The following is a 23,303-nucleotide window of genomic DNA, read 5'->3' as shown; positions in this document are numbered from 1 at the left end:
AAGCAGAACAGAGTTAGTGCAAAGAGAAGTTTCACTCTGGATAAATTATCTACAATACCTGGCACAAATGTAAAATCCTCGACAAACAAGAGATAATTGCTCCAATGATCTCAGATCCAAGTCACTTGAAACCACCCACCGGAAAATGTACATTAGTACTTCCATAGGCAACGCTAAAAAGAGAGAAGAAACCCTTGTTAGATGCAACCTGTAAATCAACAGGTTGTTTATAATTCTAGGTTTGGCTTTTGACTTTCCATTAAAAAATCCTACTTTTCACATTGTAGCCCAATGCCAGACAACAAAAAAAATTAACTTAAAAGGTCACTATAGATTAGATGTGATATCCTCAAAGGATCCTTTTGATCCTTTGCAGCCTACTAACTTCTGAAGCAGATGTGATTTTTTAAAAGTTCTCATTCCACTAGAAAAAAGTCAGTAAAAATATGCTATAACACAGGACTGGCTGGAAAGTAGAATACAAATCTAGAAAGAGACCAACATTGCTGCACAAAGGACACACCTCCCGAGATCATTTTAGAGTAATGTCTGCAACATCTTGTGTTTACTGGCAAAAAAGGAAAATATATTTTCCCAAGTGTTCAATGCACCAGTTATTAAAATAAAATAATGTTTAAAACCTTGTTTTCTTTATGTTTGGATTTGCTTCACTTATGTTATTTTCTTTCCTTAACCAGAACAAAAGAGATCAGACCAAGATTTCCAAGTGCAACTGGTAATTTAAGATGCAGAACAAAGGCATCTGTTTTCAAGAGAGATCATAGCTCACATACACTCTCTAGAATTTAGATCTCATAAGAAGTCTCAGGATAACTGTCCTAGAACTGAAGCACTGAAAGTCATTAATCTTCAAAACTTTCCAGTTTTATTATACTGTCTTTCTGACCCAGGAAACACTTGTTGCAAAAATTTCATACAGAATCGGATAAAATCAAGAAATGTAAAAATGCATAGTCTACAAAACAATTGTCTCTTACTCACACTTAAAAATTGTAATAATAATTGTATTTGGAAACCAAAGCAAAAGAACTGGAAGGAAAACTGGAATACACTTACTTCAGCTAGCCCACTCCTAGAAGTTGCTACTTTTAAGTATTCCTCTAATCCTGAAAATTCTACTCAGAAATACTACATGGAAAAAGGTTGTGTGATAAAGACAAGATCTTGTATGAGAACCACATTTGTTTACCTACTTGATCATTTTTCTCCTTTGTGTCTAACTACAGATGCAAACAAAGTGATAATGTATGCACCTCTTCAAAGGTGGCTTTTGAATGAAAGAGACAAACGTTTTAATAAAGTGAAATGTCTATATAAATTCTGCCTCTCAACTCTTACAGCGTATCTTAACTCTTACCTGAGATGTGGGTCTGGCTGACATAAACTTCAGGCTGACAAAGTTTGACTGAAGATTCCTGAAGAGCTAACTGCTGCTGGAAATCCGTCAGGAGATCTGCCATTTTGTCATCCTCTTTGCTGTCCTCAGCACTAGAAAAGGGGCAATGCCAACACTGTAATATTGGGCAAAACACACCAACAGATGTCCTCATCTTGGCATCAATCCTCTGCCTTACTCTCATTCAATAGAGTTGTTTCCTGTATGCTTTTAAAGCAATCTCATTTCATCATACAATAAAACAGCTACTGAAATGATCAAGGTCATTAAGACATTGCTGGAATGCCTCTGAGAGTAACAACTGGGGTTTTTTTATTAAATTCCCATCCCAGGTTGTTGTTGTTGTTGTTTTTCTGTTTGGTTTTTTTTGTGGTTTTTTTTTGTTTTGTTTTGTTTTTTGTTTTTGTTTTTTGTTTTTGTTTTGTTTTTTGTTTTTGTTTGTTTGGTTTGGTTTTTGGGGGTTTTTTTTGTATTTGAGAGTTTTTATTGAAATCACCAAATAATTTCTTGACCTCATGAAAAGACAAATTTCATCTTTTACTCTGTCTAAAATATGGCATACGCAGAAAATAAAGTGTTGTTAATGAAAAGTTGTATTTTATTATCCTTCTCATGATGTAAGATACTGGAAACAATTAAGGATTATTTTTCACGCTTGTGTTATTCACTGAAGAGTGATCCTTGTGGGTTTATTCAACAGTAATGAAGGAAAACTACTTTTGTACCTATTCTGTAAATAGGCAGAACAAGAAAATTTCAGGAGCCAGAACAAGATAGTAGAACAGTAACAATAAGCTTGCTACTCATCAGCAAATTGGAAGGACTACTAAGTGATAAAAGAACATTACTATATTATAAAACAGAATCTAAATTTAAGTTGTATGTCATAATATGATCTTTTAACAGCTGCCTGCTTGCTTGGTCCAAACAAGAAATGACACAAAACTCCTTGAGCACATCACAAAACACTTTCTTTCTCTGACTTGGTATACAAGCTAATTAAGGAATCTTCCAGTCACTTTTTAATACTATTTAATTCTACTCTAAACAAGCTACTAGAATGAGCTGAGAATATAAGCAAGCAACTAGTAGACCTACCAATGGGTTTTGAAGTATCATAGAGAAGACAATTAGGTTTGGACCTGTCCTAACTAAGACTACAGTAAGATGTTGCAATGAACATGCTTTCTTTTATTTTGATGAGTATGATGGTCAGTCCCAGTACCTACAGGCCACACTGTAATCTGTTTTTTTCAAATCTAATTGTATCATTTGTTTTTTCTCATCAAGACTGTATGAAACACCTACAACAGTAATTCAGAAAGCACAAACACCACAACTAAAATCTCTCCAAAAAACCCCACATCTCTACAAATACAGCTTTTAAACAGTAGAGTAACAATAGAGACTACTGGTTGTTTTTCCCTCACTGCCACAAAGTGCTAGGAACAGTACAGCAACGTTTAAAAAACCAAATAAAAATCCACAGAATTGTAGAATCATTTAAGCTGGAAAAGACTTCTAAGTTCACCAAGCCCAACCATTAACCTGGCACTAAATCATCTAACTGCCACATGTACACATCTTTTAAATACCTCCAGGCACAGTGATTCAACCTCTTCTCTGGGCACCCTGTTCAAGTGCTTGACAAGCCTTTCTGTGAAGATTTTTTTCCTAATATTCACTCTAAAGCACACCTTGAGGCCATTTCTTCTTGTCCTGTCACTTGTTATTTGGGAGAAGAGACCAACACCTACCTCAATACAACCTCTTTTCAGGTGGCTGCAGAGAACAATAAAATCTTCCCTGAGCCTCCTTTCCTCCAGGCTAAACACCCCCAGCTCTCCCAGCTGCTCCTCACAGGACTTGTGCTCCAGACCCTTCCCCAGCTCCGCTGCCCTTCCCTGGACTCACCCCAGCCCCTCCGTGCCTTTCTCACAGTGAGGGGCCCAGAACTGGACCCAGCACTCCGGGTGTGGCCTCAGCAGTGCTGAGCACAGGGGGACAATCCCTGCCCTGCTCCTGCTGGTCACACTACACTGATACAGGCCAGGATGCCACTGGCCCTCCTGGGCACCTGGGCACACACTGGCTCATGTTGAGCCAACTATGAACCAGGACCCCCACCTCCTCTTCCACCAGGCAGCTTCCCAGGCACTCTGTGCCCAGCCTGTAGCTCTGCATGGGCTTGCTGTGACTAAAGCACAGGACCCAGTACTTGGCCTTGCTGAAATTCACACAATTGGCCTTGGCTCATTGATCCAGCATGTCCAGATGTCTCTGCAGAGCCCTCCCACCCTCCAGAAAGAACCACTCCTGCCCAACTTCAGGTCAGAGTCTCAATGGAGTAGAGAAAATGATACTAAAGTAAGAAAACAATCCTATGAAAACCAAGGTTTTTACATGACTATAGCACAAGATTCAATAGTTTTCCTAGTGCACAAATGCACAGCAAAGATTTCATACCAACCAACAATCAGAAATGAAACTAGTGGATGTAAATAAAGCACTTAGCTCATCTTGCACTCTTTTATATTAAGTCAACAGCTGCACTGGAGCTGTACTGTCCTGGGGCAACAGGACTGAACTAGTAATACCATAGGGACACGGTTGTGCTTTCCTTTTTCATTCCCCATGTTAAAACTCTTGATTTTTTGATGTAGCTATCAGCAGCACCAATGGCTGCTATGAGAAAGCAAGAATTTGGAAAGCTTTTCCATAAGCTTGTCTATGTTAGGCTGTGGGGGCTGGAACAGAAGCTTTGGCCCTCCTTAAACTTGAGTCTTGGGCTCAAGTTCCACCAGCTGTAAGCCACTACACATCAAATGTACTGAGGCTAGGGGCATTCTGATGTGTAAAGACAAAAGACTAGATACTCAGATTGCAATCTTTGACCTTCTGAATCTATTGCTCTACTGGAAATGCTATCATCTGGCTGTGTTAGCACAAGAACAGATTATTCCTTTGCTTAATTAAGATGCTTACTTTATTAGTATGAAGCTTTAACTAACTCATCTTTCTGCCATCTACAACTTTGTATATGATCCTAAATCTGAGAATCAAAAATCAAAATTGTGACTGATGGTTTTTTTAAAATTAAGCAACAGCATAACTATTTGTAATCCATCCCTCTGAAATTAGCTAGCTCCAAATAAGCCTGTTACTGTCTTTGAAAAATATAGTCTGCTCAAGTGAGAGTGCCTATGTTTTCCAGATGCTAAGAGACTTACAACTGCATATTACAGCAGAATATTGACAACCTTCCGAAACATGTCATCTTTCAGTACTCCTATGCACTTCATTAGTAAAACTTCATACTTACCACCTCTTTCCAACTCCATCAGCATCTGGAGATCGTGTGTAGGTGATCTTAAACTCTATATCAGGTACAAGCTGCATGGCTAGACGATAAAACTTGATGGCTGAAAACAAAGGTTTGATGTTCAAACATATCTGATGTCCATACTAGTTTATCAAAGCAAAGAATGTTTTCAGAGAGATGCTTTCTGCTAAAGTCACTAAAAAGGTGGAAAATGTCTTTGCCTAGGAAAGCTTATTTAGTCTAAACTGTTAGGTTTAAATTCAATACAGAAGAGAGGAACAGTAAGTAACTCTTTTCAAAACTAAAACCTTCATGTACTTTTTCAGAATAAAGAGTTATCTCAGATGTGTTTCAGCTTTTACAAATTTACCTTAATTACCACAAATTCAACTATGGATTAGAAAATTTTACGTTAAAACATTACTAACTCCTGAAGGAAAACCTGACAGCCTGGATTCTGCACACTTTTCTCACATACACAGAAATCCTTCTGCCTTTAGCACTACAAAGATCATACAAACACTGACTACAGAAAGGGGTTCAGGACTATCACTGTGGCAACAAATTGTTATTCTTCTTCAGCCTGCACTCTTAAAACCAAAACTCAAATAAAATGTCAATGAGTGTGGAGCTCAGAATTTGTCTGATGAGTCTGAGAAACTCGCGTTTAGGGCTAGTAATTGTTCCTGTTTCCTTGAGTTCATGTCAGGGCCAGTGACTGATAAATAGTATCCTTTGGCTGTTGAGCATGAGAAATACCAGCAGCCAGCTAAATAGAGATCAGCCTCAACTTTAGCATTTAATCTTGCAGACAAGGCCTCTACTGTACTTAAGCAAGAACAAGCTGCAGCAAATGACTGTCTCACAAACGTCAGGTAGCAGATTCCAGAAGCAGGCTGGATTCTGGTGACCTGGGCCAGGTCAGCAAATAAAAGCCTGGTCTGAAAACAGATGTCCCAACATGTGCTCAGTAATGTATCTGTGCCTGGTGTAGGACCATGCCTCTAAGGTCTCATATAGATCTATGTGCAGAGATAGTTCAGTTTAGTTTCTCTAAGTCTCAAATCAAATTCAATTGAGAAAGATGAATTCATATTCATGTAATCCAGATGTCTGAAACACTTTTGTGAATGGAACTGCTAGATACTATTTCTTTGCTGCTATGTTTAACATACAAGGAGTGCACTGAAGCAGATGAAGCCACAACTTTCATTTTATATACACTGTGTTTAAACAGACTGCTTTGCTCACCTTTTTAAAAATTTATTCAGAAAGAACCTTCACAATCTATGTGATTTCCTAAATATGTACCAGATTTTTAGTTCTGACATACTTTTTACTGTGCATTTAATCCTTTACTGAACACCCACATCTTAGCCTGAAGTAATTTTGCCCTGTAAAAACATATAACAAATTAGAAACTGAGACAACTGATTTTATTAATTACAGGGGACTCATATTTCTCTCACTTAATATGAGATATGAAACAACAACCAGAAATCCCTTGAAAATGAAGGAAAATTTCCATGGTGGAGTGGAAATTTTGTATTCAGCAGGTGGCTGAGTTCAGGAGCTTCCAGAGTTCTCTCAGATTTCTGTATCTTAACTTATTTTGCACCTGTACTTTAAACACGGTGGCCAAACCCTCTGGTGGATGAGCAGGATGGCACATACATTCTGTTTCGCTTTCTTTCTTGCATGAAAGGAACAGAAAATTGGTATCTCCACTACTGACCTACAGGACTTGGAAGTTAGGACAGACTTCTTACCCCCTAGATTCTGAAAACTAAATATGAGAAAGAAAACTTTAATTTTCCATTTTTACTACTGCTGATAGCAAGAGTGCAGGTAAGCAAGCTAAGCACATTAAATATTTATGACCAACCTCAAAGACTACCAGATTTGAATGTTCACTGCAGGAACTCTTGAAAATGCTATTTTAACATGCTGTGTTAATACAAAAACAACAAAAACACCCAAACCCAAACAGACCTCTCAAAAAAAAACCAAAAACAAACAACAACAACAAAAAACCACAAAAAGTCCAAACCAAACCAAAAAAAAAGGGCACCAGGAAACCATCACAACCAAACAACAAAGAATTAAAGCATTCCACAGATTAAGTAGTTTTGTTCACAGAGGAATGATGGGAACTGTGAGCACAGGAAATATTGTTTATTGCCTTGATTAATTATTAGGCTAATTTCATGTTACAGAAATCACATAAAGAGAACTTCTATATGAAGAAGCAATCCAGTGCTCCATTCAACTGCAGTATTTCAAGATACTGTTATTTTGCCTTCCTTGATCTCATTTTTGCTTTACCTCAACCTTAGAGTTGTGATGTGATGGTTCCTTCTATGGCATGTTTGTTTGCTTATCTGAATGACAGAGCTCTCAAACCACTGTTAGCCTGTAGTTTAAGTTGACTGCCACCATGCAGATTTGCCCACAAATCACAGGGTGTTAGATTGCTTTACAATAAGGGTGTTCATTCTAGACTTCCACATTACCTTCATAAAGGGCTCCATTTCTTTCTTCTTCCACTGCCTTCAGGAAAAGTTCTTTTGCCTGCACAATAAATTACACAGAGCACTTCTTTAATTCCTTATAAACACAAGTGCAACATCACTTGACTTAGAATTATTTTTGATCTTACCTACTGTACCTATGACAGAGATAAAATAATTCCATAAATAGAGAAGACATACCCATGAGCTACAAGACATAACTGAAATTCCCAGTCAAACAACTGTCTATATTCATGCTGCTCCCCCCTACCCACAGTCTTTCAGAAAGCAGACTGTGAAGGTGACACCAAGGCAAACATAGCACTAGAAAAATCAGTGTACGATTATGTAGACATTAGTATGGAAAGAACGAGATAGTAATTTCTGTTGTTTCTCCAGATTTAATTCATCATTAGCTTTTAGGAAAATTATAGTGGAACAGTAATACAGACAAATAAAACCTCAAAATTATGGATATTTTTCTGTACCTTTTCCTCTTTTGCTATCTCCTGTTTTCCTCTGGCATCAACAGACTTTAGTCCAGGTTCTCTCGATGATGCTTTGCATGGTACAGGTTCCAGCCCACTAGAACTCACACCTGGGGCAAGCTCAAACATCCATTGAGCTCTGAACATCTGGAGCTCTGCCTAAAAACATGATTAATTCTACTTAGTATTACATATTCAGACAGTATATCTTCTGAGAAGAAATTATAAAGTACAAGCATAAAGAAGAATTTCAACTAGGCTTTACACTTCCAAGACTTAGATGGCTTTAGTGAATGTAGGCTCTAAGAGTTAGCAACTGTTTTATGGTAAATTAAAACCAAAAAGTGCACAAGTAGTTTTTCAGACTCATTCAACAGCAAAAGTGCTTTTTTCTGGACTGTTCACCTCAGAAGAAAAACTTATGTTTCAAGAAGTGGTTGTTAGTACTATGGTTATGATCTAAGATCCGACAGAAAAGTGATCTTTCCAGGCATTATCGTGTCTGTTCTTGTTTATGCAGAATTATCATAATTATCATAAGAAGTCAATTAGCTCTGATTTTAAGAGCTAATTTTAAAATTTAGAAAATCCAGGGTTTTGTACACAAGCATTCTAAGATATCTAATATAAAAGATGGTCCTTTATATTATATACAAATAAGACCTTACTCCTTTCTCTTTTAAAAAGTATGGACTATGCTCTGTGAAATAATGCAAGTTACAATTCCTGCCATGCTTTTTTTTCAGCATCTTTGAAGTTACATTTTACATGTCTCTTGCAAACATCACAACTTTTGGGGAGCAACTACACAGAAATCTAGTCTTTAAGAGAACACATTTTTCTACTACACCGCTTTTATCAGCTTTCTGGTCCAGTAGAGAGTGACAACTTAAACTGGAGTTTGATCACAGAAACTGCTGTCCAATTTCTACAGCTCTTCAAAGAAATTCCAGATCTGTCACAAGCTTTCTTTTCATCTACACAGATAGCTGAAGACTGAATTTGACACTTGGAACACAATGCAAAATTTATCTCACTTTTGGAGGGGCAGACAGATTAAGCATTTGTCAGATCAACAAATGTGTGGTAACCAAATGAGGATACGTGACGCAGTTTAAATCACAGTAGTACTATGTTTGTAAAAACCCACTAGCATGAGAGACATACCTGAAGATTTGCTTCACCAGATCTTTCACTGTCATCGGTTCTTACCAAATCAGTGTGACAATCTTCTTCAGCTTCTGCCTAGTAGAGAGCAGACAAATGTGATTATAGGGTCTGCATAAGTCCCTACAGCACATTCACAAAGAATGACTGTCATGGACTCATACTAAAAAAAAAAAAAATAGGCATACTTCCCTTTCCACGATAAAAATTAATTTTAGAACTACTGAGATCAGTTGTACTTCCATTTTAACTCAATGAAGATGGGTTTTGCATTTTAGACATGTTAATCCAACACAGATTAGCTGTGTATCACTTGAAGGTTTCCATGCTTCAATACACTGGCATACCTGACTAAATACACTCAGTGTCTGTATCAAAGCACAGAGCAAAAGCTTCAGTATTAAACAATTATGTGCTTAGTTCAACAAATTAAAATTTAAACACTATCTTCTTATTGTAAAGATAACCAGTAGTTTTGATTTGTTTCATAGTTGCTACAGAAAAAAAGTGCTTTGAATAGCAATAGATATTCTATATATACATGTGTAACTAAACAAGAAATGTATTGGAAAATAAAACAAAAAGCTAGCATGAGAGCTTGACAGTTGGTTTTATCTACAGTACAGCTGTGAGACAGGTTAAACAAATAAAACCTGAAATAAGACCTTTGACTAAACCTTACATGGCTCTACCTAAGGAAGTTAAGCCGACTAGTTTAAGCGGAAAACTTAAAAATATGCACATTAATTATCATAGTGAAATATACTAAGATTTATGGAATCTATACTAAAACAAAAGAAAATTAATTCTGAGCATCAGTGACAAGCCACTACAATGACAACAGCAAGACGCCAGCAAGGGGGAAAAAACACCCCAAAATCTCAACTAAGATATTTGTTAAAGGTACTTCCTGCAGCTGAAGCAAACCAACTTTTCTACCATTCTGCACTGAAATTCACATCTACAGTTCTGCAAGTAGATAATGCAAAGAGACATTACAAGAAGGTAAACCTGACATTAAGATTATCACTACTTTTTCCCAAAACAAAACTTTTTCCCACTCCTTCCTATTGTATTCAGAGACTTCAAGCGACATTGTCAGTGAGATTCTACCAAGCTCTCAAAAAGGAAACTCTACCTCCTGCACAAAGTGCAGAAATCAAAGTATTCTTGTATTCAGAAAATTTATACCATTTTTAGAGCACCTGGAAGTTCTGATCAAACTACAGAATACTAGCAAACATGATGGCAAGGCAACCTTTAATCTCTTTGTCTTCCTGACGACCACCTCCCTGGAGTTAGCACGTCTTCAGATTTCCCAAGGACCACAAAGTTACTGGCTCCTCATCTGTAAAAGTTTTCCCTGATGTCCCAGATCATTCATCATTTACAACTGATAGACATGGTTGGTTGGCTGAAGATAAACAAACACTGCATCTATTTCTACATTCTCATTTTTAATTTTCGTGCATTTTTAATTTCCCAGTAGAGGAAACAGGTAAGCCAGAACACTATAAAACACTAATGACATTAAATTTCAGCAAGGAGTATAAATAACTTGCAAATTTCATGGGCTTTGGTTCCAGAATTTAATTGTAGACAGTTAATGCCCTGTGAGTTGTGACAGACCTACTACATTATTAGCATCCAGGAATATTTTGTTGGCCAAGCAGAGGCAGCCTAGGAATGAGGTAGCTCTGAAATGGGTGTCTGTAAGTGCATTATTATGACACTGGGCTGACAGAAATAAGGTCTAATTCTGTCTGTGTAGAGTGCAGCTTCTGGTTTGCAGCTGAATTATGACCAGTCAGCTCTCTAGTTTGGGCAGAATAAGCCTGGTTTTATCTGCAAAATGCAGAAACTAGCAATTTCTAAACTAAATCAACACACTATCTTCTTGTGCATAAAGGCACGCCCATTAAAACCTTTAATTCCTGAAGTCTGTAAACAAACTGATTTAAGCGTTGAAACTACTTAGAATGTTAGAAAGCTGGATGAAGTTTACCTCATTCAAAAACTTTATATTTCACTAATCTGTTCAACTCTTGATTTTCAACCTCTCCTCTCCATTAAGCTGCCCTACTTCTTAATTTTTGAGTCACAGTCAGACATGGTAGTGGACCAACTGCATCCAAAATGTCATTTGATGCTCTTTGAAACCTAAATACACTCTCAACTCAAACCAAAAATACTATGAAGACCTGGCCCACAGTCTAAAAGCTGTCAAAAACCATCATGAAACTGATAACAACCGAAGTTTTGTCACTACCTTCCCTATACTGTGTACACATTCTGCAATCTCATATCAAAGGTCTGTCTTGTGGCAGTAATAGCAGCCTAAGTGGCCACCCCTTTAAATTTACCAGTACTGTAATTCACATTGCTACTGCATAGGAATGAACTAGAAAACTGATCTCTATTAATAACTTTTCCACTATTTATTTGACCTGCTGAAACACTACGATTTTGCTAGGACAAGTGAGTAAACACAGGTACTATGAAGCAAGGACCTTCACCAGCAGACAGCTCATGAGATCACACCTAATGCACTTTGCAATGTGTACAAATGGGCTCCTTGCCCCCACTCTGAGAATACCTGCATTGTGCTTATAGTTCCTAAAATTCACAGAACACTGTGCTCTAACTGCTACTTAAGGGATAAATCTAGATTGTTCATCGTTGTGCTGCTGGCCTTTCTCCTGACACAAGTCAGCTGTCACGGTGACTTCATCCTGACTGACAGGAAGACATCCTAGTGCACTGGCTAATTGGCTTGATTAATTTTCCATGAGGAAAGCAGTCAAGCCACCAAAAGGTAACATGTCAAAAGTAACCATCTGATTTAGGCTGCAACTTGTAAAAATTGAAGTCAGCTGAGTAGATTCAATTCTGATTTGCTTACAAAGCTTTAGAAACCATTTGCCAAATGCAGAACTAGTTTATTTGCACAGTTCAGTTTTGTTTTGCAATCAATAACTGCATGCTGATTTCCTCAGAGTACATTAACCGCTCACTAAACTGCCTGTAACATCGGGTCCTTTAACAGTTCTGATCTCTGTTTCAGTAAAATAAAACCAAGATCAGAAAGAGTTCGAAGCTGAGTGTCACCAGTTGAACAGGGCTATGTATTATGTGTGAACCATCCAGAACTCAGGGGGGAGCAAGCATGGCAAAGCGAAATAGTGACTGCCAGGCAACATTACTCCTGGTTTTATAAAAGAAATGAGAAAGCCACCCTATTTTTCTGTAAATGTGGTAGAAACAACACGGTGTTGAAAAATACGGGCTTTTAAAACCATGGTGAGACATTTTAACAGTTCTTGTGTGATATAAATGGTTTAACTTTGAATGATCGAGTTCTCGTCATGGATACTTGAATCCATATTGAGACGCAGTCAATAAAGCAATACTGAACCAAGGAGTATTTCTGGTATGTGAAATGACTAACTCAACTCGAGTCCATGGCCCACGGAGTCCTTTATATTACTGAGTGATTTTATGGCAACACGGTTTTTGAGGGAAGAAAGCGAAAGGAAGGGCACGCTCCCCTATAATGACACAGGGATTTTGTTCAGGCGCTCCTACGGAGGGCTAGATCGCTCCAAACCCAAGCAGCCCTCATCAACATCTCTGCGGGAGGCGGCCGTGTCTCACCGCGGTGGGGCAGGATCACGGCACGTTTCCCACAAGCATTCCCCGGTGCCCGGGGACGGACAAGCAGGGCAGGGCAGGGCAGGGCAGCCTGCCAGCGATTCGGCCAAGGGGCCGCTCCTACGCACACACCCCCTTGTCCCGGTCCCGTCCGGCCGTCCCTGCAGGGCGGCCGAGCCCCCGCCGCCCGGGCCCGCTCACCATACTGCCGACGCTCGGGCGGCGCTGTTCCGTTCCGGGGGCTCTGCCCCCCAGCTTGGTCGGTGTGTCCTCCCTGCCCGCGGGGGGCACTTAGCAGAGTTCTCGGTCGGAGAAGCGCACCACGCAGCGGGAGTCCCTGCGGGCCCTGCGGACGGCAGCCATCTTCCCGGCGAGCAGAGCCGGCGGCGGGAGCGGCGGGACACGGCCCGGGCGAACCCGCCAGGTCAGAGCGCCGCCTCTCGCGCGGGCCGCTACGACGCGCGACCACACAGACTCCCCGCCCCAGTGCGCACCGCGGCCCGTGCTGCCTCTGCCGCCCGTGCCGGCGCCGCGCAAGGCCTGCTGGGGAGCGTAGTCCGCGGCGGCACACCACGGGAAGGGCGGCAGAGCAAAGGCTGCCGGGAACTGTAGTCTCCGTGAGTGCCAATCCTGGCAGGCGCGACCCCAGGGGCGGGAGCCGAGGTAAAGAGGCGATGTCCGGGGGCCGCGATTTCTGCTGTGACTGCGGTCAGGCCGGGACCCTCGCACAGGCGAATTGCCGACGGGGTAACGGGAGAGCGCTCAGTGCCGCGGCTGTGGAGATAACAGCTGTGCCGAGGCCATTGAATCTGGTGGCCCTGGTGATTTGCCCGTCCAGTTCAGTGAGCACAGTTATCACCTGCTGTCAGCACACGCCTCCTCAGGTTTTCTAAAAAAAATTTTTTTAAAGCGTATCACAGTCTTTTTGTTCCAGAAGAAAACCACGTGCATGGATCTGTGAACCTTTGTGCATGTCTTCTGCCCTGAGCGTTTGCAGGAGGAGGATGAGGAGACGCGTCTGCTCTGGAGGGTAGGTGAGCGCTCCGGCTAGGGCAGCGGGGCAGGAAATGGGGATGCAAGAGCTGTGGGAGCCGGCATCGGCAGTGGGTTTCAAATCCAGGTGACTGTAGAGCTGCTCTGTGGAGAGGAGACAGTGAGAGGCAAGGGGCAGGGTGCCGATCGCTGGCCGGGCAGCCGGAGGTGGCGGGGGGCAGAGGGGACTGGGTGCTGCTGGTGGGCAATGTGAGCAGTGTGAGCAGTTGAGATGACACGGCATCACCACCTGAGGTTTTGAGATGGGGTGTCGTGGCTACAACTGGTTACCATTGGTGCTGCTGCTCGGAGTTGGACTCAAAGCTGCTTTTTTCCTTCCTGGGTGTGACTCTTCGATATTAAATGTGACATATTAGTAAAAGATCATTTACTGTGAGGGCAGTAAGGCACTGGCACAGGTTGCCCTGAGAAGCTGTGGATCCCCCATCTCCGGCAGTGTTCAAGGCCAGTTTGGGTGGGGGTCTGAGCAATCTAGTTTACAAAAGGTGTCCCTGCCCATGGCAGGGGGATTGAAACGATATGATTTCTAAGGCCACTTCAAATCTGAATAATTCTATGATTTTTTTGGGACTGAAGAAGCCTTGCCTGTAAAAACGGGAAAACGGTGTCCTGTGGCTGTGGCTGGACTGAGTGTTCATGTGTGATTATGCACGTGGTGCATAATATGGATGGCTTAAAGCAGAAATCTCATGTAAGTGTACACTGCTCCTCTTGGCTTCACTGAGAATCATGCCTGTCTGTTGGGGGGAATTTGAATCTGTATCATATAGTCATGTAAATATAAACATTAGCCTCTGACTAGATGGGAGGTGGGGTGGCACCCAGAGCTTTGTTTTTCCCTGCACCTGTTTTAGCAGATGAATGTCTTGTCCTACACTGTACTCCTGAATTACAGCACCAGCTCATCCCGTCTTTCCAAACCCTGGGAATTAACTCTCTGCTTTAGTTTTAAAACCTAAGGGATGAAGTCTAAAAAGCTGACACTTACTGAATCACTATTACAATCCTGATAATTAATTGTTTTAGAACAGGTTTTTTTTTTCCTTGTTTTCCTTTTTCTGCCCTTTCTGTTACATCTTAGGCTGACCCTGACCCTGACCACCATCTGCTGGTGCTTGGGTGAGGAAGGCAGGCTCCTCTAGCAGCACTTAAAATGTCGATATTCTTCCCATTTGTTCACAGTTTGGTATTTTGCGTTCTAGTTTTGTTGTTTAAACTCCTCTCTGAGATGTGAGAGAGGCCTATCACCATTGTGGGATTTGTGTTTGTTCATCTGGGTTTTTTCACAGAATCCCAGAACTAATGGGTTGGTAAGGACCTCTGGAAGTCATCTAGCCCAACCCCCTTGCCAGGGTCACCTAGACCTGGTTACAGAGGTACATGGCCAGGGTGGGTTTTCAATGTCTCCGGGGAGGGACACGCCACGACCTCCCTGGACAGCCTGTCCCAATACTCTGCCACCCTCAATGTAAAGAAGTTCTGCCTCACAGTTAATGGAACCTCATGTGTTTCAGTTTGTGGCTATTGCTCCTCATCGTGTCACTGGGCACCATTGAAAAGAGTCTGCCACCATCTTCTTGGCACCCATCTTTGAGATATTTTTTAGGCATTAACGAAATCCTCTCCCAGGCTTCTTCAGACCGAACAGGCTCAGCTCCCGCAGTCTCTCGTAAGAGAGATGCTCCAGAGATGGTTTGGTTTTTTGTCGTTAAAACCCAGCTCAGCGCGCCCTTTGCGAGGGACGCGGCGCGGCCCCGGCCGCAGTCGTGGGGCGCTGTCCCCCCGCGGGGAGCCCCGGCGGGCCGAGCCGGGCCGGGCCGGGGGCGCGGGGGCCGGGGCGGGGCGGGGCGAGGCGAGGGGGGGCCGCGCCATGGGCCGAGCGAGGCCCGCGCGGGGCCGCAGCTGCTCTGCGGGGCGGCGGGGCCGCGCCGCCGCCATTCCGGGCCTGTGCGCAGGCCGGGCCGCGCCGGGGAGACGCGTCCGCGGTGAGTCCCGCCGGGCACGGGCACGGGCACGGGCACGGGCACGGGCACGGGCACGGGCACGGGCACGGGCACGGGCACGGGCACGGGCACGGGCACGGGCACGGGCACGGGCACGGGCACGGGCACGGGCACGGGCACGGGCACGGGCACGGGCACGGGCACGGGCACGGGCACGGGCACGGGCACGGGCACGGGCACGGGCACGGGGGAGCGGCGTTCCCGCACAGCGAGGAACGGGAGCGGGGGCACTTGAGTGTACAGGGCCGAGGCTGGGGATGAGGCGCCGCCGCAGCGCGGAGGCCGGACGGGAGCCGGGACCTGGCCTGAGCGGCGCACCCGCCATCGCACCTCTGTCCCTGCCTTGGTGTGCAGCTCGTGGGGCACCCCCAGAGCCCTCTGTAACAAACGCTGCAGCCGCTGGGACCGCACCCATGGACACCCAAGGCTTTGAACCGCGCCTTTCTCTCTGCTTCCTGCCAGTTATACCTTGGAGTAATTGCCACAGCACAGGACAAGTTTAAAAAGGCACATGCTGTTTGTTTACTGTCTGCGTTTCTCGGCTGTGGCAGAGCGAGCCAGTTTCGCTTTCAGTTCTCGGTGCTTTAGCACTTCAAACAGGAGTGGATACGTGTTTAAAGGGTTCATAAACAAAATAGTAGATTTCAGTTGTACTCAGTCAGAAAGTACTCTCGATACATTGAATTAGGCTTGCTATTAAAGGCGTTTTGCTGTTTCACTTCTGCAAGGGAAAAGGTATATAGGTGCTGTAGAGTATGAATACGGTGTTACAACATGGTGAAAATAAGGGGTGTACATTTTACTCGTTAGTATCAACACACTTTTTACTTCAAGATATTTTCACAGTTTATAGTTACATCCTCTAACGATGTGAATTTGTGTAGATTGTACTTTTAGATTAGATGATACATGTTGTAGTTCTGAGACTTGCAGAACTTGTCGGAGACAAGTGGTTTCAGTGGGACTCAGGCGAAACAGTCTGAAGGCCGAGTACAGTAGATTTTTAAAACAACCTCACTATTAAGTTCAACAAGAAACGGTGCTGATTGAGCTAACCAGAGAAGACTTCGTTTAGATTTTGTGAATGAGTTTTCATACAGGTGGATTTGTGCTTCCGTGGGAGCTGGGTTAACTTCTGTGCATCCTGACATGCTTTTTAACATGCATTCTTCACTGAAAGAAGTGTTTTCTGACTGGTTTGGTTTTTTGTGTGGTTTTTTTTGTTTGTTTGTGGGTGTTTTTTTTTGGTTTTTTTTTTTTTTTTTGGTTTGTTTTTTTTTTTTTTTTTTTTTTGGTTTTTGGGTGGTTTCTTTGTTTGTTTTTGTTTTGTTTTTGGGGGTTTTTTGTAGTTTTGTTTTTGGTTTTTTGTTTTGTTTTTTGTTTTGGGGTGTTCTTTGGTTGTTGTTGTTGGTAGGGGTTGGGGCGGTTTTTGTTTATTTTTGGGGGTTTTGTTTGATTTGGGTGGGGATTGGTTTTTTGTGGGAGTTTTTTTGTTAGTTGGATTTGGGGGGGGTTGTTAGTTTTGGATTTGGGGGGGCTTGTTGGTTTTGTATGTTTGGGGGGTTTTGTTTGTTTTTGTTTGAGGGGGGTGCATCTACTCAGTTTTATTCCTCAAAAATATTTCAGTTAATCTGTTTTGGTCCCATTTGACACCAGAGCTGGAATTGCAAAGATAACTTCATACAAGTTTTGTGAAAAATGGGGGCTATGGAAAGGAGAGGGACTTAAATCCTAAGTAAGGAATAGGCAGTTCGGTTCACCAGTTCATCTGTTCAAGAGACATCAGACAAGCAATCTATCCAGCCATTGATGATTATTGCCAGTAGTGTTAAGCATCTTAAGTTTTGTGGTGGTTATCAAGTATGAGGCAAGTGTGCTCCTCACTCTTCAGTCACAGTTTTCTGAAAGGGGTATGTGAATGATAAATCATGGACAGCGTAGGAGTCTTTGAATTTTAAGACATCACAGCTGTTAGGATCACAGTTTCAGAACTCTGTTGTCAGGGCAGTATGTGCAGAAAAGTCCACAAGTCCCATCTGTGTTGATTTGAAATTACTGTATAAAATTGTTTGCATATTAATAAATTTTAGATTTTCAGACTAGGAGAACATACAAGATGTTGTCATTGTTTGAAGTCTTGTTGCCAAGGCTCTGAATAAAGGCTTCTGAGTTGCCGTCCAGTCACTGACCAGTTGGAGTAAGCAGGTAAAAGCTTTTTAACCTGGATGCAGAGCATTGAACATAGCTTTGTGCTATTCAGGTGCTCAACCTGCAAACCAGCCAAAAAGGAGCTGGTACTCCAAGCTGCTGTTGTTGCATACAGGCTCTGTGTTCCTTGGCAGGTGGTACGAAATGTGGGATGAGGTCTTTCATGTAAGGTGCTCAGTCCTGGTTCTCCATAGTAGTGAGTGTGTGGAAAGAAACAGGTACTGCTAGAGGGCAGTTCCTCCTGCCTGTCTGAGACACTAGCAGGTGTCTGAGATAGATTTAGAGACATGCTGCACAGTGCTTAAATTGTCAAAAGGTCTTTTAACTTCAAATTTCCTGGCCTTTATTCCTGTATCAATATTAGTAGGGTTAGTAGGCTTAGAAGATGGAAAATAAAGGATGTCCACAACATCTTGCATCTACAGGATTCTGGCTCTGCATTGATGTCAGTCCAGAGTTCCAGCAGCATAATCCCATTATTTCTAAAATCATAATACAGCTTTGTGAAATACGGGAGATAAAAGGCTATTACAAGAAAATTGTGAAAATGTAGTTAAAATACACGTTACAGAAGGCAGAAGCCACAAGCCATGAATATTGTTGACTTTTTAAGAGATGAAGAATAAGACAATGCAGTGACCAAACCGTCATTGCAGGGGAAGTGTTTTATTTCAAATGTATGGTTAGTTTACATAGAATAGATTACATTTTTTCTAAACTATAGTGGAGCAACAATTACATTAAACTAGAAACAAGAAGGTTTTTTGCTTTATTATCCAGCAGAGATTCTATGGATGCCCCATCTCTGGAAGGATTCAAGGCCAGACTGGGTCAGGCTTTGAGCAACCTGGAAGGTGTCTCAGCCCATGGCATAGAGGTTGGAACTAGATGGTTTTTAAGGTGCCTTCCAACGCAAACCGTTCTGTGATGTTTTTGTTCATGCAGTGTCACAACAAAAGATCAGATAGATAATCTGATGTAGTCACTACTTCTAGAGACTAATTCATTCAGTTACTGAGGTAAAATACATTTAGTCTTACCTGACATGAATGTGATATTCTTCCTCTGCACACTTTAAGGGAATGCATATGGCTCTGCTTTCTCACATAGGACCATATGGAAATTCAAGATACTGGTTTAACTGATGGCAGTGCGACTTGTAAGATGGTGACTTACATACCTAAAAGTTTGGCTAGGACAGATCCTGTCCTATTATATTGTAAAGCTTCATTTTTTCTGCTGGCAGACTGTTTTCTCCAGGCTGTGAGACTTTATCCTGTGACTTTATCATAGTGTCTCCCATCAGGGCTGCTTGCCAGCTTGCTGTAAGTTACCTTTAGCTTTAGCATGGGACTGGCTTTGGGATTATACCCACTTACATCCAGATACAGGCTGGCCCTTTCTGGTGAGAGACCAGGACGAGTGTTTGTGTATGGCTGACAGGGACTGTTCTCTTGGAGGAGAATCCGCAAACAATCTCAGAAGGGTGCAGAAATCAAATGGATTATGTTCTGTGCTTTCAGACCGAAGGCTAAGTCTTGAAATCATAATTCCTGCAACTGTTCACACTGTCCTGAGTGCTCTATATTTATGCTGCCACAGAAAGAATTGGTTACACTCGGAGGAGAAAAAACCCAGGAAATGCCAAGGACTGAAATGCACTTGCAGCTGAAGTATCCTCATCATGAATAGGTACAAAACTATCAGACAGCTTGGTGATGGGACCTATGGCTCTGTTCTCCTAGGGAGAAGCATTGAATCTGGAGAGCTAATAGCCATTAAAAAGTAAGTGTTTTCATACCTTACTTAATAATGCATAGTCCAGGTTTTTCCTTTCTAGGTCTGCATCAACTTGGTCGTGCTGTTTTGAGTACTTCACATTCTGTCCAGCTTTGTAATCTGGAGCTGTATTTGGGCAGCATGAAAAAGTTTCTTGTATCCTCCAAAGCCTCAGCAGGAGGTGAAGAGGGTGAGATATATAGGCTTGTTGTGTAACAGCATTCTACTGCTAAGTGCAATCAAACGTGTTTTGTGTATTATTTGGAGTATTCTGCAATGCTGCTTTAGAATCTGTAGCCCTTTCACTGCTGCTTACATGGAACATATATTTTGTAGTCTAATTTTCAATGGAATATTAATACTGATAATTAACACAACTGATCTCATTATCCATTATAGTATCTTTTATGCTGTTACATATTGGTCTTTTCAGCTTAAGATTTTCTTGAAATTCCTTGAGAAATTAGCTTGATTTTTTTTTTCTCTTCTGTTTCAGCAGTGACTTTAGTTTGTAAATGGCTTGTTTGTCCTAGCTATGGCAAGAGACAGCTGTAAAGCGTTGCAGGCACCTTCCTGAAATACCAACCATGACAAGGGACAGACTTGTCAAAAGAGCTTCAGTACAATGCTCTTTTTCAGTACAATGAACAGTCAATAGCTGGCTTTATCAACTTTCTAAATCCCCTGTGCTGAGGGTATTTTGCCTGTATCAGACCTTGCTAGAAGCACCTTTAATTTTCAGTTTGTAATATAGGAAAAACTCAGAAAAATCAGAACAAGCCAGAGGTATTCCTTGAGCTTAGGTTTTAATGCTGGTCCTTTGTTAAAAAGAGAATTGGCTCGTTAACTGAGTGCACAAGACAGTAACTGCAAAAACACTGCCCCCATCCAAAAAAAAAAAAAATCCAGACCCCTTCATGATGTGAAGGGCTTGTAGTTCTTAAAGTACTCTAATTGTAAGAGCTGATTTCAAACTGGAAACTTGCTACAATAATAAGTAATTCTGAATTATCATTAAAGGCAAAGGCTCAGATCTTTAGAGAGTGCCTAACTCCCTCTGAAATCCAGACTCTTCTCAGTTGAGTATTTTTGTAAGTTTTAATCTGTGCTCTTCTGTGTGCAACTGTGTGTGAGCCTTCATTCTTTTGGTCCTAAAGCATAGAGTTACATCTCACAGAACTGGTAATCAAAATGTGTGTGAACACGCAGGACCATATGTTACACACAAATACTGTGTTCAGAGTTACAATCTGTCTTAGGAGAGAACTGACAGAGTTTGTTTCTGTTAGAGCAGAGTTGCTTTTAAGCTTGAAGGGGAAAGCAGAATTTGAAAAGCAGTTGCCATGATAGATGCACCTTGCAAGGGAAGGAGAAATATGGGGAGCAGTGGACAAAGGAAAATGTGGAAATGCAGCAAGATACTAAAATTACAGAGAAATCAAAATATAGAGAAGAAGGGCAAGGAGAATATGATAAAATTGGAGACCCAGTGAAGTGATTAGATCTTCATTTGATTTGTTTCAAAACCTTCCTCTGAGTTGCTCATAACTGTCAAAATTACCCTTGTTCTTTTTACAGTTAGACTCTACTCCACCACATTGTCATACCTGAAAGAAAAACAGCATACCTGGACTTGTTGAAAGCTCTGAATTATTTTCAGCAAGATATATATACAGAAAAATGCAATCCTGTGTAATCCTGGATTACACAAGATTGTGTAATTGTCCTGTGATTCTATTTGAGTGTGTATTCTAGAAAATCAATTTGACTATACCTTGTCTAGAGATGTAAAATTTTTTGACAAAGGAACTAACATACTACATTTTGGTGAAAGAACTGAATTGTTAAGGTGCAGTGAGGATATTGGTTCTAAGAACAGCTGATGTTTTCAATGCATTAGTCATTGTTTTCCCCTCTACTTTTGTAGAATGAAGAGAAAATTTTATTCCTGGGAGGAGTGCATGAACCTTCGAGAGGTTAAGGTAACTTGTTTTGTTCAATGATTTACTTCAAATTAGACGATCAGTGTCACCTTTGGTGGTAACCATCAAATTCTTTACAACTGTTTCATCAAAACACTACCCCCAAAGTGAGCTGTAGCATATGACATTACAGTTCTGTTTCCTGACTCTGCACTGGAAGGCAGTGTCAGTAGTCTTATAAAAATGCTTACTGAAATTCTGTTGTCTTACAAAAATTATTTGGTTGTAGAGAGCTGATTGCTCCCTGCAGCGAGGAGTGTGTGAGTGAGAGCTTTCCTGCCACAGCACCTGGAGTTGATGGGTGTTTGTTTTTCAGAGCTTGAGGATACATGCCCTTTGTGCAGCATTAACTTCTGTATGTGCAATAGTTTCTCTCTAGTTGGCTTTGGGACACACATTTAGCATGAAATTCTGATGCCGATGAAACATTGAGGGTAGGCTCTAAAACATACAGAAAACCTAGGTCATTTTTCTTATGGTACCATGTAAAAATGGACATCAAATACACTAAAAATCTAAAAAGAAAAGAAGGAAGACCCAAGTTTGCTAGTTTTGGCTAGGGTAGAGTTAGTTTTCTTCATAGCAGCTTCTCTGGGTCTGTGTTTTGGATTTCTGCCCAAAACAGTCTTGACAACACAGGCATGTTTTAGTTACTGTTGAGCAGTGCTTTCACAGCCTCAAGCCTTCTCTGTTTTTCATGCTTCTCTGTCAGTGAGTAGGCTGAAGGTGGGCAAAAGGGTGAGAGGGGACACAGCCAGGACAGCTGGCCAAAGGGACATCCCATGTGACATTGTGCTGAGCAACAAAAGCCGGGGGGGGGGAGGAGGAAGCTGGAGGCCTTCAGAGTGATGGCATTGGATTTCCCAGTAACCATTCTGTGTGATGGAGCCCTGCTGTAGTGGAGGTGGCTGAGCACCTGCCTGCCCACAGGAAACAATGAATGAATTCCGTATTTTTCTTTGCTTGCATGCTTGACTTTTGCTTTACCCATTAAACTCTGTATCTCAGCCTATGAGCTGTCTCACTTTCTGCCCTTCTGAGTATTTTCCCCATCTCACTTGGAGGTCTGAACAAGCTGCCCACAAAGGTTAATCCACAATACCAAGGGAGTCTTTCCAGGGTTGTTTTTAGTCTTGACTCTAACCTGACTGTTGGCAGTGCAGGTGCAAGAGGAGTGTGAATTCTGCCACTGGGAAGTTTATTATAGAGAAAATGCAATTGTTCTGGTGTTTGCTTACTGTGATAGCAGAGAGCTGGCTTTTGAATGACCAGCACATTAAATTGACCAGCTGCATAGACTGTATATGTATGTGGTAATACTTGGAGATCTGGTCTTTGTTCTCAGAGCTTGTCTGATTATTTAAGACACAAAAGAGTTTTTGAAATTAATTCTTCTGCAACAGTGAAATAAGTTGGAGGGGTTTTTTTTCCTCTTCGCTCTATTAAGACCCTTGTAAAATTCTGTTTGTATTTTCTGTTTCTAGTCTTTGAAGAAATTAAACCATGCTAATGTGGTAAAGCTGAAAGAAGTTATCAGGGAAAATGATCATCTGTATTTTGTGTTTGAATACATGAAGGAGAATCTTTATCAGTTAATGAAAGAGAGGTATGTAACAGCATCATGCCTTTCTGATATAAATTAATTACTTGTGCAATGTGCTTTTAACACCCCTGATACTGTTCAGAGGATTTTGGATAATTTGTTTAGGCTTGGATTACTACA

General features: G+C 41.7%; 2 protein-coding genes across 5 annotated transcripts in view; one reads left to right on the top strand and one right to left on the bottom strand.

Moving 5' to 3' along the window:
- The window catches only part of FBXO9 (F-box protein 9), an 18,206-nt gene extending 5,247 nt beyond the window's left edge, over window positions 1-12,959 (bottom strand). The window contains exons 1-7 of the mRNA XM_063389366.1: window positions 12,757-12,959; window positions 8,905-8,982; window positions 7,738-7,896; window positions 7,253-7,310; window positions 4,740-4,839; window positions 1,379-1,509; window positions 59-173 (exon numbers count right to left, since the gene is read on the bottom strand). Of these exons, the coding sequence (XP_063245436.1) occupies window positions 59-173; window positions 1,379-1,509; window positions 4,740-4,839; window positions 7,253-7,310; window positions 7,738-7,896; window positions 8,905-8,982; window positions 12,757-12,759 (644 nt within the window). The 5' untranslated portion in view covers window positions 12,760-12,959. The remainder of the gene's footprint in view (window positions 1-58; window positions 174-1,378; window positions 1,510-4,739; window positions 4,840-7,252; window positions 7,311-7,737; window positions 7,897-8,904; window positions 8,983-12,756) is intronic.
- Window positions 12,845-23,303, top strand: part of CILK1 (ciliogenesis associated kinase 1) — a 26,850-nt gene continuing 16,391 nt past the window's right edge. The window contains exons 1-5 of one of the 4 annotated variants that reach the window (XM_063389365.1): window positions 12,845-12,979; window positions 13,490-13,585; window positions 19,422-19,604; window positions 21,526-21,580; window positions 23,065-23,186. In XM_063389365.1, coding sequence (XP_063245435.1) covers window positions 19,504-19,604; window positions 21,526-21,580; window positions 23,065-23,186 — 278 coding nt within the window. In that variant the 5' untranslated portion in view covers window positions 12,845-12,979; window positions 13,490-13,585; window positions 19,422-19,503. Of the gene's footprint in view, window positions 12,980-13,164; window positions 13,586-15,455; window positions 15,594-19,342; window positions 19,605-21,525; window positions 21,581-23,064; window positions 23,187-23,303 lie in introns of those variants that run through there. The other 3 variants (XM_063389364.1, XM_063389362.1, XM_063389363.1) reach the window with 3 other exon arrangements.

The sequence above is a fragment of the Prinia subflava genome, chromosome 2, assembly GCF_021018805.1.
Source record: "Prinia subflava isolate CZ2003 ecotype Zambia chromosome 2, Cam_Psub_1.2, whole genome shotgun sequence".
Taxonomy (NCBI): domain Eukaryota; kingdom Metazoa; phylum Chordata; class Aves; order Passeriformes; family Cisticolidae; genus Prinia; species Prinia subflava.
The sequence above is the reverse complement of the archived record's forward strand: the minus strand, read 5'-3'. Positions and strand labels throughout refer to the sequence as shown.